We start from the raw sequence: 23,335 nt of genomic DNA on the forward strand, positions 1-23,335 counted from the left end.
AAAAGTTTTTATCACGCACAGAGATCCTGAAGAAATTTTCATCTGAACAACTTCACAATGCATGGTGGCAGTTCACAGCAACAGGCAACTTCTCTGTGGCACAATGCAGGAGATATGTATGTCGCGTTGCTATGGGTAACTGTTCTCACATGCTGACACATTATTTCAGGCAAGTCTGTGGGCGAGTGATCTCTCTGAGCACACACACACACACACACACACATACACACAAATGACTGTATAAGGATATATGCGACTAAAGTCGAAGCAAACGATATCTTTATAGATCTGCCACTTTTTTGTCAGTATGCTCACAGCAAGTGCGTACGCGGGCAAACTTGAACGGAGACTTTCTCCCCTTTTATTTCTCATTCTATCACATTTCAGTCCATCATCTGTCTGTCTGTCTGTCGAATCTGTCTCTGTCTGTCATAAGAGACTGTTCATTTTTCAGTGGTAGTCTCTTTACAAGACCACGCCTTACCTTCCTGTCCCCTTCCTCAGACGGCTGGAGGCTGGGTACTGCTGTAGGCGAGTGATGCAACAACTGGCTACCACCTCCAAATGAATCTATATTGAAAGGGGAAAAAAAAAACCATATATATATATTCTTTTTTTTAATAAACTCATACTTTCATATGAATATGTATAAAATTTTACTGGTCTGCAGCAACTGTTTTCCATCAAGCCGCACTGTACACTCATTACTTACCCTCTTCATGAAATGATTAACCATAGGCAACCATCTCTGAATGAATCTGTGTAGAATGGCAAAAGTTGAATCCTATCTCTTCATATCCAACGTCTGGAGTCAAAGATGCCTGTATTGCCATTAGTAGATTCTTTTTAAAGGTATTGTTTACCAATGGGAGTAGTGATTTAAAAAGTGTTTAAAGGGTGTGTACAGTTCTGGTTGAGGTGAGGATTTAGCTTTTAACATTTTGCGAGATATTCAGAAACCACTCTATGAGATGTCAAAGAGCATGCAATTCCGAGGGGTATCACAAGTTTATTCGATGAAAATCGGTTTGAAATGGCTGAGATATCAAAAAACAAGGTGAAACAAAGAGATCCTAATAAAAGGCATGGCCTGTCGCCTTCTATTATTATTACTTTTTTGGATATCTCAGCCATTTGAAAACAAATTTTCATCACATAAATGTTGAATCCTTCTTAAAATTACACGCTCTTTCATATTTCATAAGAGGTTTCTCATCTCACTGAGGAATGTTCAAAACATAAATCCTTCCTCAGCCAGTACTGTACAGTCCCTTTAAGTTACCACATTTGATTCATATGTGTAGGTCCGTTGTATCACAAAGCATCCTACCATATATGACAATTTTGCAATAAAGCCTTAAATATAAGTCCCATCACTATTTCTTTGAATATTTACTAAACCGTAACTGTAGATGGTTTATTATAGAAACAATTTCGTTATACTATTGTTCACATTTTGTATATTTAGCAATACTTGATATTGTTTATACTGATGAACATTTTTACATTGGTTGTTTCTATTCCTAACTCACATTTTAGAACTAAGGGTTTTTGTTTCAACTGTATGGTAAATAATGCCTTTAAAATTTGCCTACATGAATTGTTAGTCCTTATTACTGAACTGCTATAAAAAAAAAAAAAAAAAAAAAACTTTGGTATGCTCACCATTAACTATACTAATCTCACTTTAAAGGCATAATTTACCATTTGCAGATTAAATAAAAACCCAGCATTAGTGCTTTAAAATAGTTGTAAAATGTGAGTTACGGATAGAAACAATCTCTGTCAAAATTTGAATCCGTATAATTGATGTTAAGTGTTGTTAAATACACAAAATGTGAACAATAGGTATAATAAAAATGTTTCCAGACTAAACCGTATACAGTTACGGTTTATTGAGAAAAACCCTGATATTTCCTTATATTTTAGGTTTTATTGCAAATATTTCACATGGTAGGATGTTTTATGATACAACAGACCTACATATGTGCACCAAATGTGATATCTTGAACATTTTTGAAATCACTGCTCCAAAAGGTAAACTGGACCTTTAATCTGCACGTAAAGTGAACAGATTAATGACAAGCCACACATGAAGGTAACCACCTTGATATTATCCCTTGATAATCTCATCCCTTGTATACTGTTTGCACAGAAATTCATGTCTAAGCATCTGGCTATCAAGGAATAACAGAGCTAGTACTTTCCTAAATGCTGTAAATTACATAAAAGTTATCTAAAAAACATTCATGTGCAGCAAGCACAGATGAGGTACAAATGAAACATGCACATTCAGCTCCGAAACTGAGCACTATCTATAATTTCACCAGGAAAACTCTGATTTTAGGCATGCTGGCTATCGTTCTAAATAAATAAATACATAAATGATTAAAATGAATGAATGAATGAATGAATGAATTGAAAAAATATATGAATGAACGAATGAATGAAAAAATAAATGAACAAATAATTCAATGAAATATCTAAATTGAATACATCAAAATTAGAGGGTTGTACAGCTGAATAGATTCATAGAATAATCTACTAATGAAAGTAAAATAATAAAATCTACAAATACAGTCAACTCTGTATATAAATCAATCCTAATGGGACAGAGGAAAATGCATTGACTTTAGTAGATATTTGATTTCTGCTTCTGCAGAGGAGCAAAACCAGTAAGGCTATGAATGTGATTGGGACTTCAAATTTTCATTGATGTAGCCGATTAATGGACATATGTGCCATCGACTTATGTATATAAGTGACTGTGAATTAACTCATCATATATTCATCTACTCAGATATCATCTAATTCATCCATGAAATATCACTTTACTTAAATACATACAAGAATGAACAAACAAACAAACAAACCCTGTAACAATCATAGAATGCTGGTTTTCATTTACCTTTCACACAACTTGTACTTGTAATATAGTGTAGATTAATAATCAAAAATATGAATGAATTTGACAGCAAATGAATAAATTACTGAATAAACAAATATATAAATTAAAATCATACCCTGATAAAAACTTGCCCTGACTCTACCTATATTGGAAAGCATCACCTTCACCAGGATTCTCCTCATCTAAGCAGGTTTCATAAATTAATTTTGTTATTGTTGCTTTCTTTTGTGTGTGCAAGTGGATGTTCATGCAAATGTGCATACCATATGATCTACATTTGCTTGTTTGGTTGGTTGGTTTCTTCACTTTACCAATGTGGTGATTCAATATACAATTATGAGACACTTAAAAATGCATAGAAGTAGAAGGCATACCAATCAGAGAAATTTGGGATACACTCAGCCATTCATATCAAAGTGGGGAAAAAAAGAAATGGTACAAGAATGCCACGTACAATTGTTCACAAACCACAAACAATATACAGTGTGATCACTACTGACATCATAAGTTAACTTGTGCACAGCTCAGTCTGTGCAACAATAAAATGGATATTGACTGGCAGGGAGCTAGGGACATACAGAATGTTCTACTCAAAAGGTTTAAAGGGATCGTATAGCTTTGGTTGAGACCTGACTTATCTTTTCTAACATTCTTTTTGTGAGAAAATGAAAAACCTTCTTATGAAATATGGATGAGTATGTAATTCCAAGAGGAATTCAATGTTTATTGGATGAAAATTGGTTTTGAAATGGCTGAGATATCCAAAACAGAGCAATAGTAATAAAAGGAGGGACCAACCTTTTATTACAATTGCTTTGTTTTACTTTGTTTTTGGATGTCTTGGTCATTCCCAAACCGACTGTCATCAAATAAACTTTGAATTCCTCTTAGAATGGTATGCTCTGTACTATTTCATAAGTGGTACTTTGGTATCTCGCAAAAAGTTATAGGCCCCATCCTCATCTAGACCAATACTATACCATCCCTTTAACTTGTTGAGGATGAGTCCCGAGTATACTCGGGCAAGCGTCTATGGGAATTGCATGTTGTAGCAAAATCAAACCGTTGTCAACAGGTTGAAGTGGACTTGTGCATGGGAGACTGATTTTAGTCCCCAGCGTGAGCATTTAATATCCTGAGGTTGGAACACTCTGATTATTCCCGACAACAACAAGTTACCATACCATTGTGTACCATGTCCTGACCAGTGGCGGTTTGGGGGGGGGGGGGGTGCGCCCCTCTTTATTTTTTATTAGAACAAAAGAAATAAAAAGAAAAAAATAGGGGTGGGGGTGCATGCGCCCCCTTTAATTTTGTAAAGGCACCTTCCCTTAACAGAATAAAAGGATGTGTTCAGTAGAAGAGAAGTACATGTGTACTGCAAAAAAAAAAAAAAAAAAATACATGGTGCATACTGATGGACCAGAATATGAATAAAGTTGGCTGCCCATGATTATACTCAGTGTGAAAAACAGACAAAACAACCACTACTCACGTGCACTGTTAGACTATCCAGCCATGTATTTATATGCATCATACATAAATAGGCCTATATATTTATAATTGGGATCAAAAATTTATCCTCTATTGATTGACCGAAAGAGCTTCACATGATTATACTGGTATTTTCAGCTATGTCAGAATGTTGGTATGACTACATAATTATGTATGCTGGCATACTATTTGGAAAATAATGTCACTTTTTATGACGACATTTTCCAAACAGTAGGCCCTATTTGTGAAATGTCAGAAAGTAATTGTGACGTCACTAAGCAATTCTGACATTGCGCATTGCTTCGTACCCTCATTCTCAGAAATTTACTGATTTCTAACAAAACAATTGTGACATCATAAAGTAATTCCAACATTGTGTGCTGCTTTGCACAGTCAGTGTAGAATCCCCCGCCCCCCTCCACAACATCGCATGCACCACACAACTTCCCTTCTTTTGTTTACATTTTTTGATTCAAAATACAAAACAAATACACTCTGCATTAATTTAAAGTTTCTGGTTAAAACGAGAGGCCTCAGTGCATCCAAAAGTACTATTCCCCTTGGGGCTTCATCCCTCAGTCAATAGCACTATTTTGGAGTCACCTCTGCCCATAGTTTTAACCACAAACTCTCAAGGCAAAGTATATGCATATTATATATACATATATATATATAATTATTTGTTGTTGTTGTTTTCCCCACTGGCAATTCATGCCAGCAACTGACTGATAACAGTGGGCATAAGACCATAAACCTTGTGCAGCATAAAGGGGCAGGGTCAGAGAGCTCACTCGTTATTCACAGAGCCCTAGCCAAACTGCTTTGGCTCTGCTCTGCGGAATATTATGGTACAGAGCCGCTCACTCCAACAGCCTTACCACTCATTCTCTCCCTCTGTTTTCCTATTACTCTCTCTCTGCCAACAACCTAGCCTTAACCTCTTGCTTCTCCAGCCGAGTAGCGCTCCGATCGATTCACTCATTCACACTGTTGTGCACGGGCAGACTCCCAGCTTAGTACGCTACTAACTTGTACACTGTGCTCTGTAGGCCTATTGTAGATTGTACACACACAGACAATCTACTGCAGTGCTATAGCACTGTGTTGAGGAGTAGTATTAGGCTTATCCGTGTACAGTAGTGGAAACAAGTCAGCAGAAATTTGCATGGTCTGTTTAATAACAAATGTAACTGTAACACTAGTCAAAATCTTTCGCAGAGAGGTACAATGGATATAGCAGAAGCAGTAAAATACCAAATAGTAATACTAAAAGTAGTAGTAGTACTGGTAGTAGTAGTACAATGTAGTAGTCTGCGAGTAGTAGTAGAAGTAGTAGTAAAAGCAGCAGCAGTAGTAGTAATAGTAACAGGGGTAGCAGCAGTACTATTTGTGTAGTTGTTGCATCTCCACCAATGACATAGGCCTACATGTAGTAATGCATGTATTGTAGCTGTTGCTCGATATAATGAGAGAAGAATGTGATAGTGCAAGATACTTGCTGTATTTTGGGAATGGTACACCATGTAGTACAATACCAGTAGACTTTGTATTTAGAAGTAGTAGCATAATACATGTCACACATTCAATCAGACCAGTGGATAAACAAATGGGTGCCTGAGAGGCTGAGGTGAAAAATCACTTGCCCCACCAAAAGGAAGGAGTCATATAATCAGTATACACTACAAAGTACAAATGCATAATGAATGCTCAAAATCACAAAAAGAAAGCTCTAGCTCCATAATACTAGTAAATGGCTAACGAGGTCGGATGTTTACTCCTTCGCTCTGTATTCTGGTGTATTTCTCACCCTTTTTAATTTGATGAGCACTAGAGTGTATTGACATTTTAATAAGGAAGACCGAAACCCAAATGTGGATTGAGTACAATGTTGTGTAGAACAAATCACTGACTGAAGTCTGAGGAAAAATGGACAATTTGCTCAAAAGTTATGAATCTTTAAAGTTCAGCGCCAACATAACAGGATGAGAAGGCTACAACAGTTTGTGATGTCACATGCGTAGGACGATATAATAAAATATAAAAAGAATTCCCTAAAAATTTAGTTTTTGAAAAAAAGTATACTCCCTGAACTTAATACTGACATACACTATATATTAAAGGTAATATCATTCCTCCACCTTCTGAACGAGGCAAGTCAAGTGCTCTTTTATTATGTGAGGAAAGTGAAAATATGTTGAATTTTCTTTGAATATATTTTCTTTACATCATTCTACGTATGTGACATCACAAGCTGCAGTAGTCTTCTCATCCAGAGATGGTGGCAATTAAACCTTAAAAATTCATAACTTTTAAACAGAATGTCCAATTTTCCTCAAACTTATTCTGATGTGAATGCTGATTCACTCAATCCACATGTAAGTGAACTTGTCCTTTAAGTCATAATAGTTGCCATGCCAGAAAAGAAGCCATATCTTCTTCACTTGCCCTAAAACAGATTTGGGTTACCCTTGGCAAGCAGACAAAGCTGGAAAGTTAGAAATCCTGAGATGTGGTATTGGAAATGATGTTGTTGTGAAAGTGACATCACTGATCCTAACCATGGTAAATGTTGTAGGCCTGTAGCAGCAGCAGTAGTAGTAGAAGTAGTAGCACTTGTTATAGTAGTTGTACGTGTATGTAGCTATGTCAATAATAGTATAAGTAGTGCAACTGCAATAACAGCAGAAGTACTAGGTAGTAGTAGTACTAGTAGTAGCAGAAGTATAGCGTAGTAGTAAGTAGTAGTAGTAGTAGTAGTAGTAGTAGTAGTAGTAGTAGTAGTAGTAGTAGTAGTAGCAGCAGCAACAGCAAGTAGCAGTACAGTTGTAGTTGTAGTAATGTCAGTGGTCGTAGAAGTAGTAGTAGCATAAGCAGGGGTAGCAATGATCGGTGCTGTGGAACAGCAGTGGAATAGATACAGCAGCAATCATGGTTGTTGTAGTTTACAGCAAACCACTCCAGCCATGGTAGAGTGCAGAAAACTCAACAGCAGAAAACTGAAAAGGCAGGCCGCACCGTACATGTACCCTTTAAAGGGACTGTACAGTACTGGTTGAGGGGGGGGATTCATGCTTTGAACATTCCTAAGTGAGATAATGAAAAGCCTCTTATGAAATATGAAAAAGCATGTAATTTTAAGAAGGATTCAACGTTTATTTGATGAAAATTGGTTTTGAAAAGGCTGAGATATCAAAAAAAGTGCTAAGTACTAATAAAAGGCGACATGCCACAACTTTATTAGGATCTCTTTGTTTCACCTTGTTTTTGGATATCTCAGCCATTTCAAAACCGATTTTCATCAAATAAACTTTTGATACCCCTCAGAACTGCATGCTCTTTGACATCTCATAGAGTGGTTTCTGAATATCTCGCAAAACGTTAAAAGCTAAATCCTCACCTCGACCAGAACTGGATATGTACACACCCTTAATAACCAACAGCGTTCTGATTTCTCATGTACAGTGCACTGTGAAACACATACAATCTACAACCATTGCTCAAAACTATGCACACAGACACACACATAAACACACCCACACACCCAAGAAAAACACTCCAGATCACTTGTAAATTGTGTTATTGTAGATTCGTCCCAGGCTGTTGCTCCGAGATCAGCTGACGAAAAGTGTCACGTATCATCTGGACTTCTCTACACTTGACACTGTCCCTCTCCCGTTTGCCCTAATTCCCTACAATAATGGATTTCCTACTCCAATGTAAGACCAGCCCATATCCCTGTACACGTCCCTGAACATGCATTCTGCATATGGCAGGCTTACTGTGTTAAACAGACATCTATACAGTAATGACCCCAGTGATTAAAGGCAGTCATCCTTGCTCACAACCTTACTGCTGCATGCACATAGTATAATTATGTCATTCTGACTGAAAGAGGTCAATAATCATCCACATTAGGCACATAATGCAAAACATGCATTTAACACTCAATTCTGGGCTGAAAATTACACTCAATGTAGGCCTGTACATGCATGCATGCATTACAATATTTGTGCAGCAAATTCTCTGTTTTTTAAAGGGTGTGAACAGTGCTTTAGATTGAGATTAAAGCCATTGCAAATTTCTGATGACCAAGATCACACACTCTAAAACTGTGACATGAGCTCAACAATGATTGTGGCCAGATAAAGTTCAACGGCCAGATACATTTTGATAGGTTGGGTCTTATCCTGCAATCACACCAGCTACATCTGAGTAAGGAGCTTGTCTTTGAAGCTCCATAATCTAGAGACACTATCCTGTTAAAGGACACTTCACCTTCATTAACATAACGATTGAGAGAATGCAGCAATAGTAGTAGAACACATCAGTGAAAGTTTGAGGAAAATTGGACAATCGATGCAAAAGTTATGAATTTTTAAAATTTTTGTGTTGGAACCGCTTGATGAGGAGACTACTAAGGCTCGTGATGTCATATGAGTACAACAGTATAAAGAAAATGTAAAGAAAATTCAGCATGTTTTCACTTTTTTCGCATAATAAAAGAGCACTTGACTTGCCTCTTTCTAAAGGCAATGGGAATAATATTACCCATAACATATGTCAGTAACGAGTCAAGGGAATGTATACTTTTTTCAAAAGATGAAATTTTGTGAAATTCTCTTTATATTTTCCTTATATTGTTGTATGCATGTGATATCATACACTGCAGTAGTCTTCTCATCCAGCGGTGACTGCACAAAAACTTCAAAAATTCATGACTTTTGAACGGATTGTCCGATTTTCCTCAAAATTTCAATGATGTGTTCTACTAATATTGCTACATTCTCTCAATCCTTATGTTAATGAAGGTGAACTTGTCCTTTAACCACCATACACACCACTTTGATTACTGTAAAAGTGGATATTTTCGCGCGACTAATTTTTCGCGCTAGGCCGGGTCAGAAGAGTTTCGCGTGTTTTTAATTCCGCGGAATCAAGACATCACGCACAGGAACATATGGCAAGCAAAAATATTCGCGTGTTTTTATTTTCGCGCTAGTTTCTGGTTGCGCGAAATGCGCAAAAATTTCAACATCGCGAAAATTTCCACTTTTACAGTACTTCGGTCACATAGGACAGTTATATATTGTCGAGGACTTACAAAATATTCTTACTTCTGAACCCAGATTACACCTTTGCAATGGGTCAAATTGTTGGCATCAAAGTTGGCATTAAAGGTGAAGGCTAGTATCTGATCAGTGGGAATCAGTGGAAATGCTGGGAGATGATTGTTCCAATCCTTATGGGATTCATTCAAGAGTTCATTGTATATCTATTGTTGTGTGAAAATGATTTGCTTCAGAACGGTCTCATATTCAAGAAATGTGCAGATTAATGCTCCGTCACTGACCAGGGATGCTAACCTGGAAGCATTAAACTGCACATGACTTGAATATGAGACCATTCTGAAGCAAATCATTTTCACACAACAATAGATATACAATGAACTCTTGAATGAATCCCATAAGGATTGGAACAATCATCTCCCAGCATTTCCACTGATTCCCACTGATCAGTTACTATCCTTCCCCTTTAACACTAAAACACATCCCCCTTTTGACCAGATTGTTCTGGGAATCTGGCATCCATACATGTACCTGGTCTTCGAGTGTACCTCGGTAGGCAGCATATGAATTAGGCCACTCATTAATCCCCACACTACTAGGTAAAAAAGAAAAAAGAAAAAGCATCTCTGTAGGTTGGACAGATGGTTACCAGTACATTGTATGTGCACCAAGCAATTCCACACACTGCCACAATGTACAGTATACAACTCTCAGTCAACAATAGTGAGTGCTAAAATGTATTTACTGGATGCTATTCAAAAGAGCCTCACCATATGAGAATCACACTGCTGCTGCTGCTACCGTACCAATGTACACTTGTACTGCTGCAGTGCATTGCTCAGCTTGGTAAACTTGTCACCAACCCCCCCCCCCTCCCTCCCCCTTCCTGAACACTCCATGTTCAAGTTGACTTCAATGAAGAGAATAACCTTAAACTAGAAATGTCGCTATGGTGACTGGTATGCCTCCGCCATAATGCATGATTCTCCTAATAGGTCTAGATAGTTATGGACAATGTGTGATAACATTTTCACAAAATTGGCAAAATATTAAAATGACAAGTTTGTCACAAATGTGTTGAATGTTCACCTTCCTTGACCTAGGTTTAATTGGATGAATAGGAGAGCATGTATTTGGGATTTAAGGATTTTAAAGGGGCATAGTCCCGGTAGTGTAGATGGTGCTGTTGATGATACTGCCGATCATCGTTAGCATTGATACGAAGATTACCGAAGTTGAGCTGTCATCAAGAGTAAAGTGCGTAGGTGTTGCTAAAGTAACGTTGCCTTTGTTGTCTTCTATGCGCATTGCGCAGTCTGTAGTAATGCCAGGGTGCGTGCATGGTATGTGCTTGTTATTGTGACATCACAAAAGAAGTTTGCTAAAGCTGTCATCCCCCTCAGCCGATTCATGAGCCGAACTGTGATCGGACCACTGACTACACTGAATCGGACTTCTTCGGACTCGGGAAAGTGGGCCACAGCGTAAGCGCCAAAGAGAAGTCGATAGCGTAGGTCTCTATAGGACACTTGCGCCATGCGCCCACGTACGCATTTGACTAAAACACCAGGACCATGCACGTTTAACTTGACTTTGACCCATTCATACATTAATATGCATTGAGTAATTTTCATGGTATGGAGAAAAAGTGTAATTTCTGTATTGAATAGTAAATTGTTACCATTTTCATCTGGCCTTTGACCCTAAGATTCATAAGATAATCACTGTCACTAAGTGTCAGGCAGAACATGCATAAATATGTAGTGCGTTTCAAGATAACTTGAGCCACTTCCGAGATATGGAGGAAAAACTTAGTTCAGCACGTTCACTTGATGACCTTTTGACCGTTAAGGAAAAAACAAAAGAAAAAAAAAACTTTCCAGAGAATCTCTATTAGGTTATACATGCATACACCAAGTGTTACAAAAAAATAATCCTGCTGGCATTGCATAAACATGAGGGAAATAGTAAAATTTTGAAGTGTTGCCCTTGACCTTTGACCCCTGACCTTTGACCCCATGAATCCTAAATTCGCTAGATAATCACTGCCAGTTCCATGAAGATACCTTTTCCAAGGTACAGAGAAAAAAGGTGAAGTTTTAATATATCTACTTGACCTTTTGACCTTTGACCTCATGACCCAAACTTTCACCAGACAATCTTAATTGGGTAATACATGCATACACTAAGTTTCAACAAAATATCTTCAGGTATTGCATAGATATGATGGAAATAGTGAAATTTTATGTATTTGACCTTGACCTTTTGACCTTTGACCTTGAGCATGTGCACTCAAAAGTTGATACATGTAGGCACAACTTCACCCCCTAATACACATACATGCCAAGTTTCATTAGGATACCTCAAAAGGTTTTGATAGTTACCCTTTCCACAAAATTCATTACGGACGGACGGAAGGACGGACGGACGGACGGACAACCTGAAAACATAATGCCTCCGGCACCACTTCGTGGCGGAGGCATAATAAACAAACAAGAATGGTAATGTGAATACACTGATTTACAATGTAGATAAACAACCGAACATTAAAAATTGTGCAGTTCAAACCAGGGTAAATAAAACTGTCGTACAATTACTGTAAGATGAGGCAAAGACATCATTCCCTCCCAAATGTCACATCGATTTGCACATTGTCGGCTGTCCGGAAATCAGGAGGTCATAGGTTCAAATCATGCCCAAGTATGTACAGTGTATCCCCATGATTTCTTTTGCCATGGCTACTAATAAAACACTGATCAATTCAGTGCTTATTTACGTCAATGTAGGGCAATTTGTTAATCAGTTGCAAAGTCATGTACTATTTTTTTTCTTTTTTTTTTTTTCCTTTTTGAACTCAACTTTGGTAATTGATATGCACTGTCATAAACACAGAGCTCAGTTTGGATCATAAAACAACGACAAAATGGTGCCCACAACACATACAATTCTTTGGATACCAGTACACCATTTTTTTTTTTTTTTTCATGTCTGATCTGAAAGTAAATCACCTTGTCTCACTTAATATATCCTGACAAATGGTGTTTGAGACACATTGGCCCGAATTCACGAAGGTGGTACAAATGAAACCATGGTTTAAACCATGGACAAAAACCATGGAGCGCCGAGTGTCGCACGGAATATTTCGTTACGAAATTGGTCATTTCGTCGACAAAATGACCGTTTCATTAACGAAATTATCATTTTGTGGACGAAATGTTCATTTAGTTACAAAATGTTGTCATTTCGGTACAAAATAATCATTTCATCGACGAAATGACTGATTTCGTAACGAAATATTTCTCGCGACACTTGGCGCTCCATGGTTTTTGTCCATGGTTTAAACCATGGTTTCATTTGTACCACCTTCGTGAATTCGGGCCATTGTGCAATTGTACAAAAAAATACCAAGACACAGCCCCCTGAAACACTACTAGCATGTACAGTGTATGAGAGCATTCAGACTGCAGACCCTGGTTTGTGATAAATTATCCCGCAGCAGTGGGGCAATGAAAGAGTTTCACTATTACACAGCCTCCTGGGCTCTACCTAAAGTGCCATGATGATGCTCGCACATCCATGTCGGTTTCGGAGTCCAAAGTTGGGACAACTTGGCAAGAAGGAGGCCGTACACTGCGCCCTGCTCAGTTACGAGTTAAATATCAATATGAGACTACTCCCACACTTTCGAAGTATAGGGTATGTTCAAAACGACGTTCCAGTCATCATTTCAATATCAATATGAACCTTCAGACACGATAAAATGGTTTCAAGCATGGAAGATCATTTCGAAGCATCAATTCAGTTATAGTAGGACAAGTCCACCTTCATATACGTGTGGATTGTGTGAATGCAACAATATTAGTACAACACACTATTGAAAGTTTGGGGAAAATCAGACAATCCGTTCAAAAGTTATAAATTTTTAAAGTATTTGCACAGTCACTGCTGGATGAGAAGACTACTACAGTGTATGATGTCATATGCGAACAATGATATAAAGAAAATAAATAGAAAATTTCACAAAACTTAACTCTGTGAAGAAAGTGTTCATTTCATCGACTTGTTACTGACATATGATGTTAAGGGTGATATTATTCCCCATATCTTCTGAAAGAGAGAAGTCAAGTGTTCTTTTGTTATGCGAGAAAAGTGAAACTATGTTGAATTCTCTTTATTCTTTCTTTATATTGTTGTACACATGACATGTGACATCACAAGCTATACATGTAATAGTCTTCTCATCCAGCCTTGAGTGAGTGGAAACTTAAAAAATTCATAACTTTTGAACGGATTGTCCGATTTTCCTCAAACTCTCACTGATGTGTACTACTAATATAGCTGCATTCACTCAACCCACATGTCTATGAAGGTGAACTTGTCCTTTAACGATATTGAGAAGAAAAGGACAAAAAGCCTCATGTATAAATGGGGCCATGTTGTGCATCACAGAATCACTACAATGTACGCATGCAATTCTACGTCACTTACAGTGCTACAAGTAAGCTACATGTAGGCCTACAACTGTACATCTACTATATAACCTGGACATGTTCATGACTAGTGCTGTGTCTAACTCTTTCTTTAGATTCTTTGATATTGTGTGGCAACAAATCAAAAGAGTGCATTCTAAATTCATTATTGAACACAAGTTCTTTCAGAATATCTTATACAAAATGCACCACAAGATCACTGAAGACTGCAGCTCAATCAAATATGACATTTGATGTAGAGGGATTTGTTTCCATCTGCTCTTAACACAATGCCCCCCACCCCCCCCCCCCAAAAAAATAATAATAATCTTTGTTCGACTGACAGATTCCACTGAAGAGCTCTCATTCATACATAACATTACATAATCGGAAGGACTGAGTGAACAAAGTATTATAAAATCAATCACCATAGTGACAGGAATAACAGCTTACATACATGCTCATTACCATGGCAACCCTTCTCTTAAGATTCTGTTCATGAAATCTGCAACTTGTCCAAACAGATATGATACTGAAGCAGTTTGGAAGGAGGGAGTGTTTAGGGTTCACATTTTGGAAAAAACAAGCTGAAAACTTCGTAGAGATGTAACATCCAATTGTTTCTGCCTTCATATGATAGATTTTTTAATGTCAATATTGTTACCTGCTTGTAACAAAAAACACAAGAAAAAACTAGAGATTGTAATTTGTCATTACTGACAAATTAAGGTGATCCGATTTTTTTTTATCAATGATTCGAGTCCTGATCTAAATACGCATGACCATACAGGTTTCATCTGTGTTTAGAGACATTGGCCGTGTGATGTTTGGATTCTCATTTAGAAAAGGGAGTCATATCTGCCATCCTTGGTTCTAAATTCTGTATACACTAGATAACGAAGATACAGCAACAAATACATACATGACCTTTGACCCACCTTTACACTCCCAAGATGGCACCTGAGGAAAAAGTGGTTAATTTGTGAAATGATTCTTGCGACATCGTCTATAAGTGTGCAAAATATGGGAAAGATAGGACAGGTATTCACCAAGATACAAGATGAAACAGTTATGACCTTTGGCCCTTATTTACATACCCAAGATGGCGTCTGATCAAGAAGTCGTTATTTTATGAAATAATGTAGGTGACATGAACTAAACCTGTGCAAAATATGGTGGTGATAGAGCATGTTTTTCTTGAGTTTTTGCAAAGAAAGTTGCGCAAAGAAAGAAATATTTCAATACATCGTTGATGAGCTTTAATTTCAACCAAGAATTTTGACGTGATACCGACATCGTGTAAAAAAACAAAGGGCACTTATATGATAGCACAAAGTTTCAGCTACAACATATTAAAATCTAGGAGAAATTCACTGAAGCTTAAGTGAGATAGTGCTTGATAAAGATAGTCATGTCAATTTTCACATCTAGAAAAACTCCCTCCCATAGAGATAACACGTAATAGCGAAGATTGAGAAAGAAGTACATATGACCTTTGACCCCACTTTGCACACCCAAGATGGCATCTGAGCAATTAGTGGTTATTTTGTGAAATGATCCTTGTAACATGGTCTTTACGTGTGCAAAATATGAGAAAGATAGGACATATAGTTACCAAGATACAGGATGAACCATTTATGACCTTTGACCCTAATTTGCATACCCAAGATGGCATCTGATCAAGTAGTTGTTATTTTGTGAAATAATGTTATTGACATGAACTAAACATATGCAAAATATGGTGGTGATAGGGTATGTTTTTCTTGAGTTATTGCACAGAAAGTTGCAGAAAGAAAGAAATTTTCCAATACATCGAAGATACGCTTTAATTTCAACCAAGTTTTTTCATGTGATCCCGACATCTTATCCGTTCATGGATTTGAAATCTGTGTGCATGCATGTGATGTGTTCTCATGCACTGGCTGTAGTATTCAGTGAACGTAGTTCTCCCAAGGTCCTCTCGACCGAGTCACATTCAGTCATCAATTCGAACAGAAAAGGACTATTGGCAGAACCAAACGTTGCCCTAAGCCTGTTTTCAATACTTCAACTTAATTGGTAAGTCTTCAAATTGAAGAAATTTTGGGATTTTAACTTGACATGTACCCGCGATACTAAATCTGTCATGATCCTGAATGCTACAATGCGAAGCCCAATTACGCTATGCGTATGGGGCTGCTGGTCGCTATGCGTATGGGGCTGCTGGTCGCAGTTAATTGCATGATTACTAAGACAAGAGAGCACTTTGGGGCGAGTAAGTCTCACAGTGTTAGTTATATGAAAGGTACTTTAACCTGAAACACAAACTAAAACAAGGAAATTCAGGGAAACTTTCGAGGTATCAAAACTTTTTATTATCTTTAAAGAGGAAACCCACCCGAAAAAAAGGAATAAACTCTAAAAGAAAGAGAAAAATATTCCCTACAGAACAACATAAAAATGACAAAAATTGTATAAATAAGGAAGATATAAAATTATGAAATATCACATTTTTTCGATATATATTTTCTTGACCAGTCCTTAGGAATATTCAAATCAGCAAGTTGACGATATCGTGCTCTCACAATTTCTAATTCATTTCATCATATGCAGAAATGACTAGAATCTCATATTTCAGCTTAACAAATATAAAACTTGCCTTAAAACCACCAAAAATAAAAAGAACAGATCGAATGTTAACTCTAATAATGTATTTTGGTGAGGGAACATGCTTTTGCTCGTATTAGCTAAAAAGAACAATTATTCCAAATTTCATATGTAACATACATTAAAATTGTGAGGGCATGACATCACCAACTCACTCATTTGGATATTCATAAGGACTGGTCAAGATATGTTTTCCAAAAAATGTGAAAATTCAATGTCATATCTTCCTTATTTCTTATTCAATTTGCGTCATTTTTGCATCAGTCTTGTAGATAAGGAATATTTTTCTCTGTCTCTTGAAGCTTATTTTTTTCTTTTGGGGGTGGATTTCCTCTTTAAGGAGTGGAAAAGAGGGAAAAGAAGCATTTTTTTTTTTCGGGGGGGGGGGGGTGCACAAATGTGACCGGCGACAACGATTTCAGGCAAAAGTCGGGAATTTTGAAAATGCATTTTTTAATTGAATCACATTGCCCATTTCCTAAGCTTTGCAATGATATAAAACACTTGCATTCTCCGGCACCGTAAGTGGTCAAATAAAGCGAAATATAATGCACTTTTTGATTTGTTAGCCTGACAAAATTGCGAGAAAACGGGCTTGAAGATTCACCTCTTGCTCGAAGACAATGCCGACCGGCGATGCGAGTTGAGAATCACCCATCCGTACGATGGTGCCAATCGAGATTAAGCTCCGTCTCTAGCAACCACAGCGGCTTCTGATTGGCTCACTGAGAGAGTCAAATTTCCCGGGCACCTTCCTCGGAACTCAGCGTATGGAGCCGAATACACAATGCGTTTCGCTCGGGTTGGTTTACCACACAGAACTCTCTGTGGTTTGCCAGTACGTACACAACGTCTTTCAAGATGGCGGATATGATAATTGCAAGCTTGCTGATTACGTGTGAATGTGCACGTATTACCGAATGGCCTTCACACGCTATGCCTGTGTGTTCACGTCACAGGAACGGGTGGCGCATTCGTATACACATCTTTAGAAATCACATTATCATTGCGGTTGATTTGTCCTGTAAATTTCATTATTTGGGACCCTTTGTTTTGTTTTCAATCTCGTATATGTTGCATTGTGCGATAAAGAAAGAAAGAAACAAACACGACTCTACTTAATTTGGTTCAATTTTAGTGTGGATTAGGCCCTACAGTGTATTTTAATATTGGTCAGATATGACCGCTCCTTTCCTCTCTTCTGTTGTCTTTCTGAATCAACCTGTTGTCGTACTACAAGCATGAAAATCAAGTGAGTTTCCGATCACATGTTGCACGATTTGCGACTCTGACGCATTCAAACAATGTTCCCTATCGTATTTGTTTTCACATTGGAAGTCAGTGCTGTCTAGTGTTGTGTTCACTTTTTGTTTCATTTCCGTTGTCGAAAACGCGGTAGAAACGCTCTGATAGAAAGCCAAACGAAGAGCATACACGAGAGCGAACCGACAGGTGTCTATTGTAGCAATAACAATGGAGCACGCACGCGTGGACAAAACATTTCCGACACGCTGCAAGACGTATCTCCGAAAGCCGAACTATGTAAATGTATGCGACGCACTGGCCAATCGCACGAGAGACGCCGCTCCGTAGCAACACTGGGCATATTGGCGCGGCGTTCGAAAGAACATCGAAGCTGACGAGTGCGATCCAACATAGGGTGTTTAAAATTCCATTTTCGATAGGAAAAACTTTGTCTTATGCTCCGAAATTTGGTGTAGATGTAGTAAACATATCAAAGATTCAATTTCTGCAAAAAAAACCAAATCGACAAAAATAATGGTCAAAATCTTTGTACCCCGCCTAGGAGGGAATTTCCTCTTGCGACTTTTGCCTGAAACCGTTGTCGCGGGTCACAAATGAACTTGCCATCTATTTCAGACCCTTGCAGTATACATTTGGACTGTGTTACTGTAAGTGTTTGAAAATGAGATCAGAACAAAAACAAAGCAGTCACACTCCAAGTACTCTCAAATGGCAGAGACATTTGATAATAATGTCACATAAAAAAATATAAAAAATTGAATTTGTCTCCAGAGTTACTACAGCCCTATGCCAACTGTATTCAAGTTTATGTTTCGAGTATATGTGATGTTCATTTCCCTTTAATGCATAGGGTAAATGCAATCAAACAGAGTGACAGAAATCTTTTTACAACCTGACACAAAAATAACAAAGTCACAAGATTTTGAACTTTGACATGTTTTCAACAGAACAGTGATGATGGTCACTCCCACCAGTGCAAGTTGCAAGTCTTCCATTGATTCAGATTTATTCTCCACTAAATTTGTTGCGCTTTAGTATCTTTTTAACAATATATGACATTATTTTTTTGCATTATGTTCTTGAAGTGTTTTACTACCCTACTGATGTTGAATCTAACAAGGCTTATCAAGAAAAACATGATTGGTCTTAATGATATTATCACATACCTTTCTATGGGAGTGTCGCCATAAAACTGTTACATGTTGCCTTCAGAGATGAGCAAATACCAACTACTGTAAATGTCGATATTTTCGTGTGATTAATTTTCCGCGCTGAGTGGCTCAAAAACATATTCGTGGGTTGTGGAATTCGCGCTGCTAAATTGTCAATCCATTCACAACACACAGGGAAAATTGTGAAGATATTTATGTGGGTTTTAGAATTCATGCTAACCAGAAATAGCACAAAATATGCAAAAAATTAATGTACCGTGAAAATTTCTATGTTTACGGTATACAGAGAGAGAAAATCTTAACTGTGTTGTCAAGCCTTCTTCCAAGCATACTAAATAATAATTTTACATTTTCAACAGTCCAATTTTTGAACAGAGATCCCTAGATCATAGAAAAAAAGAATATACTTGAAGTGTATCTGTACCCAGAAATTTATTTTTCGAACATTGTAGGTTATTGTACTTGTAATATCCCTATCAAATATAAGAGTACAACATTACTCACATACAGAGATATAGCAATATAAGAGAAATAGAGCAATCTCTAAAATGCCAAAAATTACATGCGCCTCGATCTAAGAGTAGTCGCCTGGCGTTATCGACTGCATTCGATTGCATAGTTCAATAATTTTTTGTACGATCAGTGTAAATACAATGCTAGTGCTCTCAAAACACGCAAACGCATGCAAATGTTCACGTACGCAGCTACAGTTGTATAAGGTTGGTGCTGCCGCGCCGCGCCGCCGGGCCACCAGGCGCAGCCAGCTGCGGCAGCATCTACTCATGCAGATGCATATGGCTTGAGAGAGAGAGCCAGTGCGTGAGGCCGGTGTGGCATGCATGCAGTGGACCTGCCCAGCGTCTATGCACAGACTTTCGAAGCTGTAGTCCCCTAGTACCTGTGCGCTCTCGAAATAAAATTGCAAGACACTCCCAGCGATAGGAAATCTGATACTGAACGCAGTCCCGGGCATAAATTTTGATTCAGTGCGATTGTAACAATTTTAAACAGGGTGGCGGTAACCCTATTCGAGCCACTGGCGAGGTGCAGGCACCTCCCTACTGTATGTCTGACATTATAGGGGTCTAACGTTAGACACCCAGATCTACTAGTAATAATTGATGGGTCTAGTACATAAGGTCTAGGCCTAACCCTGTTACTTAATTAAGTACCAGGTACTAGATCTACTAGACCTCTAGACCACACAACAGACAGAGACTCCAACTCTCCCGTTTTCGACGGGAGATCTCCCGCCGAAAACCCATTTTTGCAAAATCTCCCGTTCTCCCGTTTGAGATTTAATTTCTCCCGCCCTGGCTCTTTGTCTCCCGTTGGAAAGGATTTCTTGCATATTTCTATCGTATGTTGAAAAAATAAGCCTTAGATAGCACGAGAGAGCATCTAGAACCCGGGGAATTTCGCGCTTCGCACACATCAACTTTGAGTCTCCCGTTTGCTCGGGGTTTCAGTCGGGAGAATCTCCAGATCAGAAGGTACTTTGGGTTGGAGTCTCTGAACAGAGTATACATGTAACGTTAGAGTTCGACCTAATGTTAGATCTTCACGGGTAAGTGACAGTTAGTGAGTGTTTCTGACTGCTCTAGTAACTATTCTAGTGATTTATAATCACTTTTCAGTGTCAATTTCAAATTTTATCATTCATCATGAGTTACATGTGTATGGCTGTCTACCTCAGTAACTTTCTGTTGAGTCTACTCACAAGACAAATGGGCTTGATGAAAACTGAGGGAATAGCATGCAAATTCAGCCTGATTCTGGTGTTCTGATGATGATGATGTTCTGTACAGTCCAATGTCGACGATGTGTGAAGGCAAAATAGCTGTCCTAAGTCAGCTGGCTTGAAGTGTTCTTCACATGACCTTGCGTTTGGGTTTACAAGCCGGTCCCAGTCCACTGTCATACCAGCAGAACAATATGCCGTTTCAAGTTTGTCATACCATTTTTGGAACAGCTCAGGGCATTTCCTCTGATCCAGAAATTTGACTGTTGCAAAGTTCGGGGTGGTGTTCCGGCAAAGTGGCGCAACGCAGATAATAGGCACCTTTAACGTACATCAAGAGTCAATCGAGTCGCGATTGCCAAACGCTAAGCTCCTATACCAGGCGCATCAATCCGGCGGGCGGGCTGGCCAGGCCGGGCTGCTACGATGATGCTGTCTAGTAGTTTTCAGTGTATAACTAGTCATGTCACGTGCGCTATCCGGGCATTGGAAAGGCACACGTACGTGTACGCGTGTCCAAACCCAGGCGATACCGATAGACAGTATTCGATATAGCTGTGTGCAGATGGAGGCAAATGAAGGAAACGTGCACACACCGATGGTCGACGCGCAGCTACTATTTTCAGATTTGCTACGATTGCAGCGCACACTAGTGCGTGCTGATTTATTAAAATTAATATTTCACAATTTTGGGCATTTTTTGTGATGGAATAGAACTTTCTCTAGAGTTCTTAGGACATGCTCTCACACTTCTCAAATTTAAGTTTTAGGGGAGAGATTCCCTTTAAATTTGATTTCATGCCCATCCCAAAATATTGGCAGAGCCACCTGTATGTGGCACTTTATAATGAGATCGTAACCAACAAATACTCCATTTGGGCACAACAGATATACGATCCATCTGTTGTAGTATAATCTGAATCATGACTTTCACAGTTTCCTTAATAATTGCAAAGCACATGCTGTATATTATGTACAACGTGTTGTGTTGTGTACCTGCATCTACAAAATGTGGAGCAAAACAAAACAAAAGTAGGTGCCATACAGCTTCCTCCAGATAGACAGCTATTCTCATCTTTTATTCCACCATATGTACATTAAAGGACAAGTTCACCCAGTATACGTTTGTATGGATTGAGTGAATGGAGCAATACTTTCAAACTTCTCGCTTGAATAAACTCTTTCAAAAAACAGGGGGAACAATGTTACCCTTGACATACAATGTATGCCAGTATGTGCCATGGAATGAGAACTTTTCATTATTAAAAAAAAAAAAAAGATTCCAAATTTTGTGGATTCTCTTTATATTTTCTTTTTAAATATCGTTGTCATGCAGTGATGTCACAAACAGTTGTAGTCTTCTAATCCAGTAATGGCGGCACTGAAACTTTTAGAATTCATTACTCTTGAACAGATTGTCCAATTTTCCTCAAACTTTACTGATGTGTTCTACTACAGTCGTGTGTGCTACACTCACTCGACAAATGTGAATAAACTTGTCCTTTAAAGATAATAAAAAGTTTTGGTACTGGTACCTCAAAAGTTTCCCTGAATTTCCTTGTCTCAGTTTGTGTTTCAGGTTAAAGTATGTTGTCTGTGAGATTTACTCACCCCAAAGTGCTCTCATGTCTTAGTAATCATGCAATAATGGTTTCATACCAGAGCCGCCGCCGTAGTAGTATTGTACGAAACCAATGACTGCGACCAGCAGCGTGCAGCCCCATACGCATAGCTAACTGCAACCAGCAGCCCCATACGCATAGCGTAATGGGGCTTCGCATTGTAGCATTCAGGATCATGACAGATTTAGTATCGCGGGTAAATGTCAACTTAATATCCAAAAATGTCTTCAATTTGAAGACTTACCAATTAATTTGAAGTATTGAAAACAGGCTTCGGTAAACGTTTGGTTCTGCCAATAGTCCCTTTCTGTTCGAATTGATGACTGAATGTGACTCGGTCGAGAGGACCTTGGGAGAGCTACATACACTGAATACTACGGCCAGCGCATGCGCACACAAACATCTTATCCGTTCATGGATTTGAAATTTGTGCGCATGTGATGTGTTCGCATGCACTGGCTGTAGTATTCAGTGTATGTAGCTCTCCCAAGGTCCTCTCGACGAGTCACATTCAGTCATCAATTCGAACAGAAAGGGACTATTGGCAGAACCAAACGTTTACCGAAGCCTGTTTTCAATACTTCAACTTAATTGGTAAGTCTTCAAATTGAAGAAATTTTTGGATTTTAAGTTGATATTTACCCGCGATACTAAATCTGTCATGATCCTGTATGCTACAATGCGAAGCCCCATTACGCTATGCGTATGGGGCTGCTGATCACAGTTAATTGCATGATTACTAAGACATGAGAGCACTTTGGGGCGAGTAAGTCTCACAGTGTTAGTTATATGAAAGGTACTTTAACCTGAAACAAAAACTAAGACAAGGAAATTCAGGGAAACTTTTGAGGTACCAAAACTTTTTATTACCTTTAATACATTAGAAATCCTTTCCCTTGCAGTGTATCATAAATAGTGTGCTAACTAAATCTGTCATCTCAGTATGCTTTA

At 38.3% G+C, this 23,335-nt stretch overlaps 1 protein-coding gene across 1 annotated transcript in view; it reads right to left on the reverse strand.

The window, feature by feature from the left end:
* Positions 1 to 391: 391 nt before the first annotated feature.
* Positions 392 to 23,335, reverse strand: part of LOC140241571 (uncharacterized) — a 30,672-nt gene continuing 7,728 nt past the window's right edge. Inside the window, exon 3 of the mRNA XM_072321307.1 lies at positions 392 to 570. Coding sequence (XP_072177408.1) covers positions 392 to 570 — 179 coding nt within the window. The remainder of the gene's footprint in view (positions 571 to 23,335) is intronic.

The sequence above is a fragment of the Diadema setosum genome, chromosome 18 (assembly GCF_964275005.1).
Source record: "Diadema setosum chromosome 18, eeDiaSeto1, whole genome shotgun sequence".
Lineage (NCBI taxonomy): Eukaryota > Metazoa > Echinodermata > Echinoidea > Diadematoida > Diadematidae > Diadema > Diadema setosum.